The sequence below is a fragment of the Culex quinquefasciatus genome, chromosome 3, assembly GCF_015732765.1.
Source record: "Culex quinquefasciatus strain JHB chromosome 3, VPISU_Cqui_1.0_pri_paternal, whole genome shotgun sequence".
Classification (NCBI taxonomy): Eukaryota; Metazoa; Arthropoda; class Insecta; order Diptera; family Culicidae; genus Culex; species Culex quinquefasciatus.
The window spans coordinates 19,653,106-19,670,569 of record NC_051863.1 but is presented as its reverse complement, the minus strand read 5'-3'; the positions used below and the strand labels follow the sequence as shown (position 1 = coordinate 19,670,569).

The following is a 17,464-nucleotide window of genomic DNA, read 5'->3' as shown; positions in this document are numbered from 1 at the left end:
TGAATGAAATATGCATGAGCACATTCGCCGGAATGTCCTGCTGAGGACGTCCCGGGTTCCGGGACCAGGTCAAGGAAAGTTGGTGTGTGAAACTCCTTTGTCACGATGCGATGCCCTCGATATCACAGTGGCGATGAAAATAGATAAGGAAAGTTCCTTGACGAGTTTTCATCACCTTTAAGGGAGTGTTGAAAGGTGGGATATTACACCTCACTAATTTTAAATTTTGTTGTATTTGTTATGAGTAAAATCTAAAAATAATATTATTTGGGAGAGCAAGAGTGTCTTTTATAGTTGAATTCAACCTTGTTACGTGAGATGTCATGTCAATCTGCCACAACATGAAAATTCAATTTGTCTACCCAAAGTGTCATACCATTTGATTTAATCAGAGTGTTTCTTGCAAAAATATTGTTCAATTTTTAAACAATATTAAAGGTGAAAATTGAAATATGGAGTTTCGCTTCAAAAACATCAAACTTCAAATTTAATCCAAATTTAGTTCAACAATTATCAAATCCCCCCTTGCCAGCATTCCAACTTGGTGAAAATATGACAAATGTATGCGCCCCCTCCCTCGCCCCCAACCCTCTTCCGGAATTTTTGGTGACAGAATCGTGACGTATTCTGGTGACGTGGTTGGTGACGCCTCCCCTTTTACAAGATTGATGAGCTGGTCGGTTTGCAAACTGAACCCACACTGTGACTGTGTGGACGTGCAAAAATTTCGGAGGCAAAACCACAAAACCGCAGAAATCATTCCGACGGGGACGAGGGAATCTAGTGTTCTCCTAGGATGCATTTAAAACCACTTTTTGGACAATGGGGTTTGACGCAGTTGAATGTCTGATAAATGATGTGAACTTGTGGCCGGATCTCTGGGCGTTCAATTTAGAGTTGCAAAATGTTGGTAATCTGAAATCTACATCTGGATGTGGAATTTATTTCTATTTTAGTTCTAGTAGCTATCATGAACATAAGAGCTCATTTGATGAAGGTGGTTTTTCTTTTCGTAACTCTGTTTTAGATTTATATGGTTGGGATTGTGTTTTTATAAAATGTCCAAAATATCAAATCTTGGTCATATTTGGGTTTCTATGATAATATTTTAATCTAACCCAAAATAAGACCAAAAATCAATATTTTGAGTTTTGCTCAAGATTCAGATTCAGCGGGCAATATCACATGGAAAATATACAGTAGGACAATTTTCGTATTTTGTTAGGGTTGTCCCATACACTTATCCCTTAAAAATAAGACATTTCCAAAAAAAGATATCTTGATTAAAAAAAAACTATCTTGACAATTTTTCAGCGTTTGTCGTGCTGGATTTGACATGAGCTTTATTGAGATTTTAGCTTTAAATTTTCATCTTTTTTTTTAATCAAATTTTTGAAGGTTTGCTCAGATGCTTACTAAAGTGCCCAGAATCATTCTGAGAATGTGAGACTTTTTTCAAAACCTCACTTCACAAGCTGGTTTTTGTTTCTTGAGCTATTTTAGGCCTCCTATTCAAATATGAGCAAAATCGGTCTTTATTTACCCATTGATACACAAGGATGATGTTTTATTTATTTGGAAATTTAATGTTCAGCATGTTGTTTAGCATGCCAAAACTGTAAATCTCGATCCTGAAAAGTTATTAGCGATTTAAAAATGGCATTTTTGTATTAAAAACAATTTTTCACAAACTTAAGGCTCGAGTAACAATGGATTAACCTTAAAAAATTTCGCTTAAAATTTACACAGATGCTTAAAATAATAAAAAAAAACATGATTTCCGCATGTAGAGCAGGGCACCATTTTTTCTTAGCACCCTAATGCTAACTCTAAATTTGGTCGTAGAAGGAGTAAATGTTGGTTGCTGCCATCGACAATGTTGCCTAAATTAGTGTTGAGATTTGAGAAGGCGTAATTGGGCTGAATTTCTTTGAGCAGATCAAACTCCAATTGTTGTGGTAGATCAGCTAAAACTATGTTTATTTTATTAGATTTGGACAATTCAATTTGTTTGGTAAACTTACAATTATTCAGTTTTAAACTGCCTTTTTAATAAATCTCAATTGGCCTCGGCTTCCCGGATCATATTTTAGTTTTCTTCTTTTTGGTTACTTTGTGTTGTTCTAATACATATCTTCACAGTTGGCAAATGAATCTAGTACTAATAACTGGTTGCTAAGGTTTTATACCCACTTAGCCTCCAGAGATAAACAGACTCGTGATTCTCGTCGCAACAATTAGCAAGCCCAAAATATTTTTCAGAAGACAGAAAAAAATCCCAGAAATTTTCCTGGAAATTTGTATTTTCAAAATCACCCTAATCATGAACCACTCTAATTTTTAATCAAACCAAAAGTTGTCCTTTTTCCTCAATTATCGTTCCTCATTTCTACGACAAAAAGAATCAAAAATTCTTCCTTTTTAAATTAGAATTATTTTAAAATTCAAAATATTGTTTTCATTGCATCATAACTCATGAACTCATTTATAAGGTTTTTAAAAGACTATAAATTAGGTACAAAATTATGATTCTCGATTTTTTCATTCCATATATTGATGAATTTTCAAATATCTTGGAAAGTTTTGAATAATTTGGATACCCTCTCTGAAGCAATTCAGACACCTTTTGTGGGGTAATATGGACACATTTTGAAGTTTGTCAATTCGGCTAACATTATACCAATAAAACTTGTTTTTTAAGGTACTTTAAACCAGGTTGATCCTGATGTTTTTTTTTCAAATTAAAAAATCCGAATTGAATATAAAATAAATGGTATGGATTCAAACTGAGTTTTGTCGAAGAAGGCCAATTTTCAAAAACTTAACTTTAGATAAAAATATTGTTATGTTTTTCATGTAAACAATCAATTTTGTAATTTGAAACAAGCAAAATTTCAAAATCGGGATTCGTCATGCACACAGGACCGGTTCAACGAGTCCTCACCAAAATTATGAGCCGATTTGGTCAAAGCAGTGTTGGGATATCGTGGCATCCGTAAATCAACGCAGTGTTCAGAGCAAAAACGTTCATAAATTTTGACAGTTCGCTTTGGAAATGAAACATTTGTGAACTTAAATCGTCTCTTACTCAGTTCAGTCACAAAATATCTTCATGAAACTTTCAGGAGTGATTGAAAATCATCTTTTTGTGAATTTAGTGAATTTTCTGGAATATGAAATTTTGCGGTTTTTACATGTATGTATCCCATTAATTTTAGTGGTGGCATAATTGATAAGGGAGCGTTCTTTTATTACGTAATGGATTCCGTTAAAAAAAATTTCAACCACCCTCTCCCTTCATTAAAAAAATTCCACACAAATTTAAAAAAAAATTATGGAGCGTAAAACAGCCTCCGACCCCCTGAACTGCGTTACGTAATAAATGAACTCTCCCTAATTGAATTTGTTTGGACACTCTCAAATTAATGGCCTATCTACAATCACTTAACTTAGAAAATTTCACTTAGCTTAGGAGTTTGAATCAATGGAAATGAATCTGATCTTCTACAATGAAAAGGAATAAAATTAGAAACTTGACGTATGGTTTGGAAAATTTCAAAATCTACGGTAAGTTGACGTTTCCATATCAAAGGTAAACAAACAACTGCATAGCAACGTATATCAGCCCAGCAAATTTTCTAAGTTGATTGTGGATGACGATCGTAAGTTGTGTACATTTTCTAAGTTTAACTTTACTTAACTATTCTAAGCTAAGTGATTGTAGATAGGCCATAACATGATTTTCATAATGAAATTTAATGACACTTCATAATAATTTCTAGTTTGAATTATTTTTGAAAAAGAAATCACATATTTTCATATTTTGTTTAAAAAAAATCTTGCCACAAAAACAATTGTGATGGCAACAATTATCTACACGGAGAAAAATGAGTTCCCAAAATCGTGAACAAGCGTTCATGAAAATGGAAACCACGAACAAAGTGTTCAAATTTCATGGTACGTTTTTCAAATTTGATCACATTGTTCGAGGTTCCCATTTTCATGAACGCTTGTTCACGATATTGGGAACAATTGAAGGACTTGTAGTGATAAAAGTTTTAGCTTGTCTCAATCCTCGCATCTCGTGCTAGGTTGGTTCGAAAAATTTTCGTCATTTTTGGTTTTTGCGAAAATTATTTGGGTACCAACATTTTTTTAATTAAAACACGCAACTTTTGGTACCCTAACATGTATAGGTCATCGCTGAAATTTTTATGTTATCGCAGTTTTAGTGAAAAAATAACCTAATCCACCTATGTGGTTGATGCCTTCCTCACTTTTTACCAAAAATGGGTAATATGAGTGGTTTGGACACACATTTCAGCTTTTTTTAGTTCCAGAAAAAACACAGATATAACTTATGTGGTAATAACTCGAGGCAGGCTTGCCAGATCTTCAATAATTTTGACTCATTGGAAAGGCCTTTCAATTACCTAACCAACGATGGGTCGGATGATGGATCCGGACATAGTTTACATACATTTAGGTGAGATCCGGCTTCAAAAAAGTACATAAATATCACCTAAGTGGTCATAACTCAAGACAGGGTTGCCAGATCTTCAATGTTTTGGACTCATTGGAAAGGCCTTTCCATTACCTAATCAACGATGGGTCGGATGATGGATCCGGACATAGCTTACATACATTTCTGTGAGATCCGGCTTCAAAAAAGTACATAAATTTCACTTAAGTGGTCATAGCTCGAGGCAGGCTTGCCAGATCTTCAATAATTTTGACTCATTGGAAAGGCCTTTCAATTACCTAACCAACGATGGGTCGGATGATGGATCCGGACATCGTTTACGTGCATATAATTGAGATCCGGATATTTGCGAAAACACGTTTTTATACATAACTTTTGAACTACTTATCGAAACTTCAAACAATTCAATAGCGATGTATGGGACCTTAAACCAAGTCGAATGCAACTGGTTCGATCAATATCGGTTCAGCCAGTGCTGAGAAAACTATGTGAGAATTTTGGTCACATACATACATACACACACACAGACATTTGTTCAGTTTTCGATTCTGAGTCGATATGTATACATGAAGGTGGGTCTAGGAGCTTTTAATAAAAAGTTCATTTTCAGAGCAGGATTATAGCCTTACCTCAGTAAGGAAGGCAAAAGTAGATTTTTTGCCGATTTCGTCATTTTCGTGTTTTTGCTCGTTGCGCGTCGAAAAACTCAGTTTTTATTTTCAAAAAATCATATCTCAGAAACGTACGGTTCGACATTTCCGAGGAATGCGATAAAAATATTTTAAGACATAGGCTCATTGGTCCAGCAACGGTCAAAACGCCATTTTAAGTTTTCATACGACTTTTTTAAATGTTGAGCTAGATTTTTGAAACTTCTTACTATTTTTCCAAATAGCCAAAATAATCATCTTTCTTTTGCGTCTGAGACAGCTAAAATCGGATGAAATGACGCGGAGATATGATTTTTTGAAAAAAGTGGTTTTTGCGAAAAATGACGAAAATTGCTATTTTTTGTACCACCCTAGCACGATGTAGGTCACCCTAGTGGCCAAACAAAAAAATACGGGTCTAATTATATTTGCCAAGGAACCCCCAGAAATAAATTGAGTCCGATCGGAGAACTATTTTTTTGGTTTAGGCTCCTTTCAAATGGAATTGCTTTATAAATATTTATATATTTTCGAATATTTAAAGAAGCTTTTGGCTGGACTGTCCTTAAGTCTGTATGATTTGTATCTTGTCAAAATAGAACTATTCTTGGCTAATTTCTATTTATTTCTTATTATTCTTCCAGGATTACCATGACGACATAAGACAGGAGCAGATGTGGGAAATGCAAGCCCTCAACTCAGCCCAGCACGGTAAGAATCGATCTTCAAAGCTAGCCACCTTTTACTAAATGTGGTCATTCCATTTTATTCTCCAGTTCCCAACGGTTGCAACGGCTCGTCCAACGGCACATCAGCCCACGGTAACCACCACAACGGCAGCAGCACAACGAACGGCATCGGCAGCACCGGCTCGGTGGCCAACTCCGCAAACTCCTCCAACGCCCTCAACAATGGCAACGATCTGCTTCATCACAGCAGCCACCAGCACCAGCACCAACATCCAACCAACGGTTCAACGGATTCCAATGGTTCGGGAACGGGAGGACTGTCTGCCGACTCGACGATAACGACACCATCGACCGCGACCATGGCCGGCAACGGTCACCATCAGCACCACCACCAGCACAACGGAACGGGTAGCAACCATGGGCACCAGTTCCTCACGAGTTCCGGCGAGGCAGCGGTCGCGGCCGCCGCCGAACTGGCCAGCCTGATGCCGGTCGATGTGAACATGGCGACGTCGGCGAACCACTTTGTCAACTGTGAGTTTATGAAAACTTTGTTTTATTTAGTTCAAATATTATTCAAATAACCTCAAATAACTATTGAATAAGTCAAGAAGTGACAAACCCAGAACTTAACCGCCAACTGAATTCTGTCCCAATCGTGACAAGTTCCATCTATCCGCCTGAAATTATGCAATCAAGCAAACAACCATCGCACCAATTGATTTCCCAGAACTCGCCCAGAACCAGAACCGCCTGCTCCCACGCTGCTAATAACTTCCTGGGAAATCCTCCTCGGGAAAGCTCCGTTCGAACGCGCGCTAACTCGCCCGTTGAGGTTGCCAAATTGAAACATTTTCCTTTGGTAAACAAATAAACATAAATTTTCATCAGCAAACGCAGGCAGGGGGGGGGGGGGAGAACAGTGTGGAAAGCCACTTTGGCTTCGACCGACGACCTGGCTCGAGGAGGTGGCATCCAATTAACAATTTCAATTATCTTCCTCCTGGTTTGGGAGGAGTGGGGGGGGGGGGAGATGGAAAATAGGCCAGGGATCGGTTAACCCTCAAGTGAAAGGGCTGTTAATTATTGGCAAAATTATTGTTTTATCACTAATATAATTTCAATTAATATACCAAATATCAAAGTGCACTAAGGTGACACCAAATAAAATTGCAACTCCGTGGGGAAACTACTCAGAGAAAAAATAGCTCTCAAAATCATGCATAAGAGCAATTCCAGCTCAAATCAGGAATTTTTCTGGTACTTTTGTACCCGACCCTCTTCGATTTCAATGAAACTTTGTAGACATGTTATCCTAGTCCTATATAAACCATTTTTGTGTATATGGAGCCGATAGTACTCAAAAATAACATTTGAGGAGGGCGTAAGGTATTTAAATATTTTTGTATTTTGTAATTTAAAAATTACTGTATCTCGAAGCCGTTGCGTCGTATCAAAAAGTGGTCAAAGACAAACTTGTAGGAAATTGGACGGGCTTTGTGAAAAAAATACACTGAAACAAAAATACACGCCACATCAATGAGATTTTTTGATTTTTAAGTCTAAAACTTAAATTTAAAGATGATGTCATGATTTTTTTTCTTCAAAATTTTTGAGGAAATAGCCTGAAATGTTACCCAAAGACTGACGAAAAATGCAGGATGGTATGTCTCTCGCAAAAAATACAAAAATCATTTACTAAAACTGTTTTTTTGAAAAGTGGTCTAAACGTCAAAAATTTTAAAAACCAGTAAAAGGGATCAATTCTCCAGACAATTTTACATAAAAGTCTCCATTTTTACCATGTCCATGTCCTATGTCTAATCCTTGGGAAGATACAGCGGTTTTAAAAATAAAAATGTTGAAAAAACGGGTTTTTGTGGTTTTTGGCAATTTCTATATGACAGACTTGGTTTTTCTGTCTCGTTAATATTTTTACCGGAAAGCTCGTCCAATTTTCCATAATTTTGCCTTTGACAGCTTTTTGTTTTATATCGTTTTTATATTTACGTAGGCAAATTTACTGTCCTGGTTTCTACCACACTGAAAAAGATACTCTATTTTCAGTTATTAGCAATGCAATTAAGCTTATATCTGTAAGCCCTTACATCCAATTGAAATCTGACAAAGGCAAAGTTATGGGAAATTAGACGAGCTTTCCGGTAAAAATAATTACGAGTCTGAAAAACCAAGTCTTTCATATAGAAATTGCCAAAAACCACCAAAAAACCCGTTTTTTCAACATTTTTTTTTAAACCGCTGTATCTTCCCAAGGAAACAAAATTGTGACATCACCTTTAAATTTAAGTTGTAGACTTAAAAATAAAAAAATCTCATTGATGCGGCGTGTATTTTTGTTTCAGTATATTTTTTTCAAAAAGCCCGTCCAATTTCCTATAATTTTGTCTTTAACCACTTTTTGATACGACGCAACGGCTTCGAGATACAGTAATTTTTAAATTACAAAAATATTTAAATACCCTATACCCTTCTCAAATGTTATTTTCGATTACTATTGGCTCCATATACACAAAAATGGTTTGTATAGGCCCAGGATAACATGTCTACAAAGTTTCATTGAAATCGGAGAGGGTCGGGTACAAAAGTACCAGAAAAAATCCTGATTTGAGCTGGAATTTCTCATAAGCCTTCGCAATTTGATGAACAACTGCTCACGATTTTGGGAACTAATTTTTCTCCGTGTACTCTTTTTTCCTATTATTCTTGAGTGACTTTTTCTAACTTTTTCTAAATATCTTTTCCTATTATTCTAGAACAACAAAACTCCTTTCCTATTTTAAGAATAATTTCCTCAACACTACAATATAAAACATTCAATGAGACATGATAATATTTATTCGAACGAAATATGGATTCGAATACCCTTTACAAAAAAAAAAACGTTTCTTAATCCACCTTTAGGTGGTTGGTGCCTTCCTCACATTTACAATTTAATTCCAAACATCCAATATTACGCCCTTTTAAAATGTAAGTCTTGATTTGAAAATTTTGAAAATATTTTTTTCGAAAAGATCGGAAAATTTCACGAATGTTTCATATGTTAACATTGAAAATCGGACCATTAGTTGCTGAGATATCGACATTAGAAAATGGTGGGTTGTTTGAGTGGGACTTAGAAAACATCAATTTTCCTGTTTTTAAACACTTGCATGGCAATATCTCAGCAACTAAGGGTCGTATCAACAAAATTCAAAAATGCAAAATATAGAGAATTTTTTCAGCTTTTCAAAAATATTTTTTTCAAAAGTGGGCAAACATGTGCACTTATTAAAAAAAATGAAAAACTGCGACTATTTTCAAAAAAGTCACCTAAAAATGGATTTAATTTGAAAACGGTGTACTTTATCAAAATTTTACTGAGGTACTTTTTGATTGCAAATTTGATTTAACATCGAAAAATAAAATTGAAAAAATTTTGCGAAGAATTTTTCGATTTCATAACTCGGTCAAATTTTTTTTGCACAACCTGGAAATTTCTGAAAAGTTGGCATTTGATGTCCTCTAATATCCAAAAATAAAAAAAAATCAAAATAGTGTTTTTTTTTTGCAAATCAAGTTTTAGTGACAAAAAGTTAAATAAAAAATCATCAAATTTTTTTTTACCGTGCATCATTTTTTTCAGTGTAGTCCATATCCATACCTACAACTTTGCCGAAGACACCAAATCGATCAAAAAATTCCTTCAAAAGATACAGATTTTTGAATTTTCATACATCATTTTTGTATGGACAGCTGCCAAATTTGTATGGAAAATTATTTGGACAAACTAATGATGCAAAAAGGCTTCTTTGGGCATACCGAAGGCACCAAAAAAGTTTCAGCCGGATTGAAAAATACAAAAATTAAAATTTAAGAAAAAAGTCCGATTTCGTAGAGAATTGCTCATTTGAGAGACTTTATCTTTAGAATAGTTAGACCAACTTCCTTTGTTTTTAAAATGGCTTTGTAGAAAATTTTCTCCACAATTAAAAAAACAAAATATTTAGGAATTTTTCTCCAAATTAATCTGACAGTGATTATAAATCGACAAATGTGAACTTTTTAACCATAATTAAGAAAAAAAAATATTTACTTTCCAATCACAAATTTGAATAAACATTCAAAAAGCTTTCCGGTAAAAATATTTACGAGACTGAAAAAGCAAGTCTGTCATGTAGAAATTGTCAAAAACCACAAAAAATCCGTTTTTTCAACATTTTCATTTTTAAAACCGCTGCAACTTCACAAGGATTGGACTTAGGACAGTGGTCAATGTGGGGACTTTTTTGTAAAATTGTCTGAAGAATCGATTCCCGTATTAAGTTTTTGAATTTTTTTAAAGTTTTAGTGAATGATTTTTGTCTTTTTTAAGGTGAGTTGCTCCATCTTGCATTTTTCGTGAGTCTTTTTGTAACATCTTAGGCTATTTTCACAAAAAAATTGAACGAGAAAAAATCGTGGGCTCACCTTTAAATTTGTCTTTTAAACTTAAACAAAAACAAAAAATCTCATAAAAGTGGCGTGCATTTTTCTTTCAGTGTATTTTTTTCGGAAAGCCCGTCAAATTTTTTTACAAGTTTGTCTTTGATCACTTTTTGGTACGATGCAATGGCTTCTAGATATAGCAATTTTTAAATTACGAAATACAAAAATATTTAAAACAATTACGCCCTTCCCAATTGCCATTATGGAGTGAAATTGGCTCCATATACACAAAAATGTCTTACATAAGCGTGGGATTACATGTCTACAAAGTTTCATTGAAATAGGGGAGGGTCCGTAAAATCGATTCTCTATTTGACATGGAATAGCTCATAACTATATCTAATAAAGAAAAAATACGAGTTTTGGACGTCTTTCTTTTAGAAATTAAAATTTATAAGTTAATTTAAAATTGATATATTTTTTTTAGATTGTGACTATTTTTTTCAGAATTGTCCTAAGCAAATCCCTATACCTAACCCTTAGAAACTAAATCAATCAGAAAATTCTTTTCCACCACTTTTGTATGGATAACAGCAAAAAGTACAAAATTTAATTCTTCATAAAATTAGCCAAATTCAAGAATAACTCCTGATTCTGGTCATGTTCCCACTTTAAACACAAATGTTTTTCACTTATCAATTATTCAAGAGGCGAATGCACAAACTGTGTAAAACCTCAATAATAAAAACAAACAAACAAATTATTCAACCACTCTTCAGTATCCTAAAATGCAACTTTAACACTCTGTAATACAATAATGTATCACGACCAAGGTAAATTCTTGAGTCTTTACAAAATTAAACAAGTTTTTTCCAGACTTGCCACAATTGGTCTTATCAAGTTTTTTGAATATTGGAGAATTTTTTGAATCGAATTTTTTGAATCGAAATAAATTGCAGATTTCAACATGTTAGAAATAAAACAGATAAATATTAAAATATGTCACCTGAGGGTTAACTCCATGCCCCAGTAGCAATCCCCGGAAAAGACTTGTTAGGTAGGCTGTTGTCACGGAGAAAAAAGAGTTCCCAAAATCGTGAACAAGCGTTCATGAAAATGGGAACCTCGAACAAAGTGTTCAAATTTCATGGCTAGTTTTTCAAAATCGTACCATGGAATTTGAACACTTTGTTCGAGGTTCCCATTTTCATGAACGCTTGTTCACGATTTTAAGAACTCTTTTTTCTCCGTGTGTTAAACACCAAAAAAGTGGGACCTGTTTAAAAATTGTTTTACAGGCTTCGTACGGCGCGAGTTAAAATGGAAGCCCGCTTTGGCTGTACAGCGTGTCGAGGGTCGAAGTGTCTTGTTTTGGTTGTGCATACTAATTAGGGTGGTTGAGGTGGGTATAGCCTCGAACTCGAAGAAACCACGTGGTCCGGTTGCGTGGGTGGTGGTTGTGCTGCCGTAAAGCTACGATGATGGCGATTGAAAGTGCACTGTGATTCTGGGAAAGGAAAGCAATTTTGGGTGGAATATTGGACAGAAATAAAGTGTTTTAAGGGTGACTTATGGACTGAAGTCGGAAAATATATAATTTTTTAAATTAAGCAACTTTTCTAATCTAATCTAATCTAACCCTAGCGCAGCCAGTCTTTCGAGGGCATCCTGGAAAATGCCTTAGGTTGATTAACGCCTAGCATCCTCTTGTCATTATTAACATTTGCAGTGCCCCAATGCAATAAATTGCCTTGAAGCATCACAAAACGTTAAAGCGGCCAGGCCAACTGCGTAAAGTTTACCGCAAAGATGATTCGTTGAAGTGGATTGAGTTTGAGCACGAATGTTCAAACAGCAATACAGTTCTGAATCTACAGGGGAGGAAGAAACGTGGGGATCCCCCGCTCACGTTCCTGTTTTTAAGAGCAATTAATTGTTGGGAGCACCATGCTAAGAAGTTTTGGTGCTCCGGGACCCTCGGGGATGGGACAATGTATTTCCACAAATGCCCTGGACACTATTTGCCGTGGTTAAAGCGCCACAACTCGCTCTCTGTTGATGATAGAACAAAGATTAGTATTAAATAGCTTCAGTTTTTAGTAATATGATAAGTTATTAATATTACATTATTTAAAATTTTGAATTCAAATTTTACGCAAGGATTATGCTGTTTTCATTTGATTTTCTAATTATCAAGCAAAACTTTAAAATCAAAAAATAAAAAAATAACAATAAACACACTCACCTTAAAATATGAAGAGCAATGCTGGCATATACAGTTGTATGCACAGTGCGCTTACCTGATCCGAATGGTAACGATTTTCGACCATTACCATTATTATTTGTGATCCTCTCTCACTCTCAACCAGCCCAGCCGATGTTGACGCTCCTACATTCTCCCTCGCTCCCGCTCACATACATACATACATGAGCGACGAAGAATTCAGTAGCTCGATGCTCGATGTTGTGCGTTGACACACACACACACAACACACACGATCAATTTCACTACCCCCTTTGCTCGACGCCACGCAACACCATCTCCGCTTGGGTCGCTTGTAGCCTTCTCACTTTCTCGCTTCTCGACACCGACTTAACTCTCGCGCGAAGGCCCCAGCTTCTCACACATGCCATTACTTTGCGTATTTCTGTGCGTGAAATTGGCAAACCGAACCCGTATTATAACAATCTTCTTCAAAAATGATCAATTTAACATAATCCAACCTAGTTGGCCATGAACACTTTCATTCATCACACACATTTGAATGTCTTTGACCACTCGCGAAAACTGTCACCTTAGGTTAAGGTTGGGTTACACTCCTTTCCTCCTTGGCACACCTTCCAAACAAAAATTCCCTCAACCGTAGAACAAATCCTTCACACATGTAACGAGCGCCTGGCCGTGGCCGCCTGTGCCGGCTCACACAACAACGCCGAACCTAAACAGCCACACTACTACACGCACACTGTAGGAAGCAGTAGCTCTCTGCGTGGGGATTTTCTCTCGCGTTGATTTCGTGCAAACGTCAAAATTCAAAATATGGCTAACTTTAAAATGACAAAAAATCACAAAGATCTCGCTTTTTCTGGGAAACTTCACAATCCCTCTTCAGTTCACATTAAGACGAACCGATTGATACCACTTTTGCCACAGAAATACTTAAATTTCACCGAAAAAACACGGAATCTAATCGAGCCACAATAGAATCTGTCATTCACCTTATTTTTTAAATTAAGCAACTTTTATTTAAAAATAAAAGGAATGCGATTATTGATTTCCCAAAGTACACTGCCTCCAAGTAACAGGTAACGACTTCAAATCACCTCTCTGCCTTTTTCAGCAGAATTAACGGAACTGATGGTGAGTTCATCAAATTGAGTTCCTGCTTTGCATTCCATGCTGGAGTTCCAGGAAAGCCCTAGTGCGCCACATAGTTTGCATGCGAGATGAGTTATTTGATGCCTGTTGCACGTTTGCAAGGTGGGGCAAAACGAGCTTCGCTTTGGAATTATTGAAAGAGAAAAATAAAGCATTTTAATTAAAGCAACACAAACTTACTTGTTGAAATTTATAGCTCGATACTTTTGACCCACTGCATCGCTTAAAAAAACGTATATGTGGTCTCTTTCAGAAACCTCGAGTAATGCACGATTTATGTTGCGCAGTAAAATTTGACCCTTGACCGACGCCATACCCGGTTCAGAGTAGAAAATGTACTCCGGAAGAATGGGCACCAGCGTCGTCTCACCCCCGCCAGGAACGTGCCATTTTAGGATGCCATTCTCCGCGGGGAGAACTTGATAGAGTTGTCTGCAGTAGCAGCTCGGGTTAATGGAGTTGGCTTGACTATGGGAGGATTCCCACGGCGAACCAGATGGAGGGCTCTCTTTCTCTTCTTTCAAGTAAATATTTGTTTAATGATGTCTGGAGGTTGATTGCAGTCCTGGGGGCAGGGAGAGATGATAAAACCAATCATAATATAGTTTTTGGCAGTTTTGTGCTTTGAAATCAATCATTCGCTTGGGGCTATCAACCATTCAGCAAAGGGTTATTATTTAATGTAGAGAAAGCCAAAAATGTGTACAAAATGACCTGAAGCAGGAATTGAATGTTTCAGTCTTAATTTTTGAACGAAACATTATTTTTAAGTATTCTGACACTATAGGATCGTGCATTAACCACGTTGAAAATGTTCAAAGATTTGAAGATTTGAAGATTTGAAGATTTGAAGATTTGAAGATTTGAAGATTTGAAGATTTGAAGATTTGAAGTTTTGAAGTTTTGAAGATTTTCCAAAGCTGATCAAAAGTGTCGTCCTCGTGACATTGAAGTGTAGACTATCACAAATTCATATTATTTCCTTAAATTTAAGCTTGTAACACATAAAAAATATAAAAAAACATAGATTTCAAGACTGTTTCAAATTCACGGGATTTAAAAAATATTTTTCTGTTTCCCGGAATATTCTAACTTAGGAAAATTGGATGCCTTAATGAAATTCTCAACGGAATTCAGTAGTCAAATATCACTTGATTTTTTAATTACATTTTTGCTTCATTGGTTCGTCCATACAAGTCTCCATATAATTTTGTAAGTATTCAGAAATTTTATGTTGAATTATTTTACACGATTTCTCAAGAAACCGTAATTCTTCATATTTGCTTATGTTTAGACTTATTGTAGGGAACCGCAACATTTTAGTTACAGTATTGACAAAATTATATTCAAGTTAATTTTTTTTTTTTTCAAAAAAATCATTGCCTTCAATTTTCAAAAAAGAGAAAGACGGGACTGATAATGATAACGGCAGTGGTTTCTACAAAAGTACTCAAAAATCGCAAAATTCTCTATTTTTGAAAAATACTCAAATTTGTATAATTTATAATATTGGTATCAAACGATATGAAATGTTGTTTTTTAGAGATTATTTTGAAAAATATTCAAATTACAGAACAAATACTGTATAATAAATTTTGTCATAATTTTGAATACGGGCATCAAAGGATGGGACATTTTTATGCATTTTCACTGTTTCAGAGTTTTGGGATAAAATGCAGAAATTTTCACAAAATACCGTAATTCATGATAATACTCAAATATGAATAATTTGCACTTGTAAAAATTCGAGTATCTAACAAAAAAATCAAATTAGGTAAAAAAAATAATTGACTTTAAGAACATATTTAAAAACTGAACATGAATTGAACAATTCGAAATACGACACGAATGCCACTGTAGTCGTAGTGTGTCTTAATTTTTTGTTGTTTATTTTTGTATTTAATACCGAAAACAATGGAAATGCATACCAAATTTCAAATCGTTTTATACCCATTTTGATGTACATTCATGCCCCTATTAAGCACGACTCAGTGTTTAACTGAAGCACAGAGCTTATGGGATTTTGGCTATATGGGATACATTGGCTATAATCGTATGCAAAATCATACTAACATAAATAGAATACAATGTCTTGGAATCGGGATGATGTCAGCTATCGATTGCACTTATAATTACATGAAAATTTTCACAAAAATACGTATTTTTCCTGTATTGTAAAAATGCAATATTTCTCAAAAAAATACTCAACATTATTTTTATTTCAATATTGGTATTAAATGATCAAAATATTTCATACATTTCGAATCAAATAATTTTTTTTAAACTATTTTTTTACAAAACTACGTGTTTTTTTAAATAAAAAAACTCAAAAATTTATTTTTTCACAATATGGGTATCAAACGATCGAGATTTTTTCATACATTTCGATTGTTATGAAACATTTTTTTAAATAGTTACTCATTTTTTTTAAAAAACTACGTATTTTTAAAAATACTAAAAAAAATGCAAAACTAAGTATTTTCGAAAAAATACTTAATTTTTAGTTTTGTTTTAAATGGGTATCAAATGATTGGGATTTTTTCGTACATTTTGAATATATTATAATTTTTTGAAAATAAACAAGAATTTCACGAAACTACATATTTTCGAAACAAAACACTGGAAATTTCAGTTTTCTACTATGTGGATATCAAACGTTCAGGATTTTTACATACATTTCTAAAGTTGTAACACAATGTTTTGAAATTACTCAATTTTTGTACAAAACTACTTATTTTCGAAACAATACTCAAAATTTCATATATTTTTCAAATGATCGAGATATTTTAATAAATTTCGAAAGCTTTATCAATTTTTTTCAAAATACTCAAAATTTTCACAAAACAACGTATTTTCTTAAAAATACTAATAATTACAAAATTTGTTACAATCGAAATGTTTGAAAAAAATTCAATCATTTGTTAAGCAACTAAAATTTTGAGTTTTTTTTTGAAAATACGTAGTTTTGTGAAAATTTTGAGAATTTTTTAAAAATATTGTTATTACATTCGATATGAATGAAAAAGTCCCGATCATTTGATACCCATATTGCAACAAACTGAAATTTTGAGTTTTTTTTTTCGAAAAAAGTGGATTTGTGAAAGTTTTCTGTGTTTTCAAAAAATTTATGACATTCGAAATGTATGACTAAAGCACGATCATTTGATTCCTTTATTGCAATGACAAATATTTAAGGCTTTTTAGAGTAAAAAATTGCATTCACAAAATACAGGAAAAATACGTATTTTTGTGAAAATTTTCATGTAACTACAATTGCAATGGATAGCTGCCATCATCCCGATTCCAAAACACTATTTTTTATGTTTGCATGATTTTTCATTCGATTATAGCCAATGTCTTCCATATAGCCAAAATCCCATAAACTCTGTGCTTCAGTTATGCACACCTCGGTGTTGCATCCCCCATACGCGGTGCTAAACCGAGGCATGACTGTATAAGGAAATCTTTATATTTTAATTTTGTCAAATATAATTTTAATAAAGCAGCAATTTCACGTCAAACCAGCAGGATCCAAATCAAAAGTACTCCGGTTTGGCTCAAATTTGGCATGGGAGTTCCAAAATAACAAGACTTGTATTTTTTGTTTGGTTATTAGACAGATTACCAGTATTAGGGTGGATCAAAAATTGCATTTTTTGACAATTTTGGCAAAAACTAAATTTTCAAATTTTTTTTAAAAAAACCCGGAATAGCTGAGCCACGTTCCAAAATAGAAGTTAATAATTGTGCTTTCAACGAAAAATATCAATATATTAGGAAGACAAGGTTGAATACACTTTCTAAATAAATGAGTTCACAGCTGAAAATGTGTTTTTAA

The 17,464-nt window shown here is 34.4% G+C and overlaps 1 protein-coding gene across 2 annotated transcripts in view; it reads left to right on the top strand.

The window, feature by feature from the left end:
* Positions 1 to 17,464, top strand: part of LOC6047792 — a 160,943-nt gene that overhangs the window by 121,416 nt on the left and 22,063 nt on the right. For both annotated transcript variants that reach the window (XM_038264993.1, XM_038264992.1), the window contains exons 6-7: positions 5,778 to 5,844; positions 5,910 to 6,356. In XM_038264993.1, the coding sequence (XP_038120921.1) occupies positions 5,778 to 5,844; positions 5,910 to 6,356 (514 nt within the window). The remainder of the gene's footprint in view (positions 1 to 5,777; positions 5,845 to 5,909; positions 6,357 to 17,464) is intronic.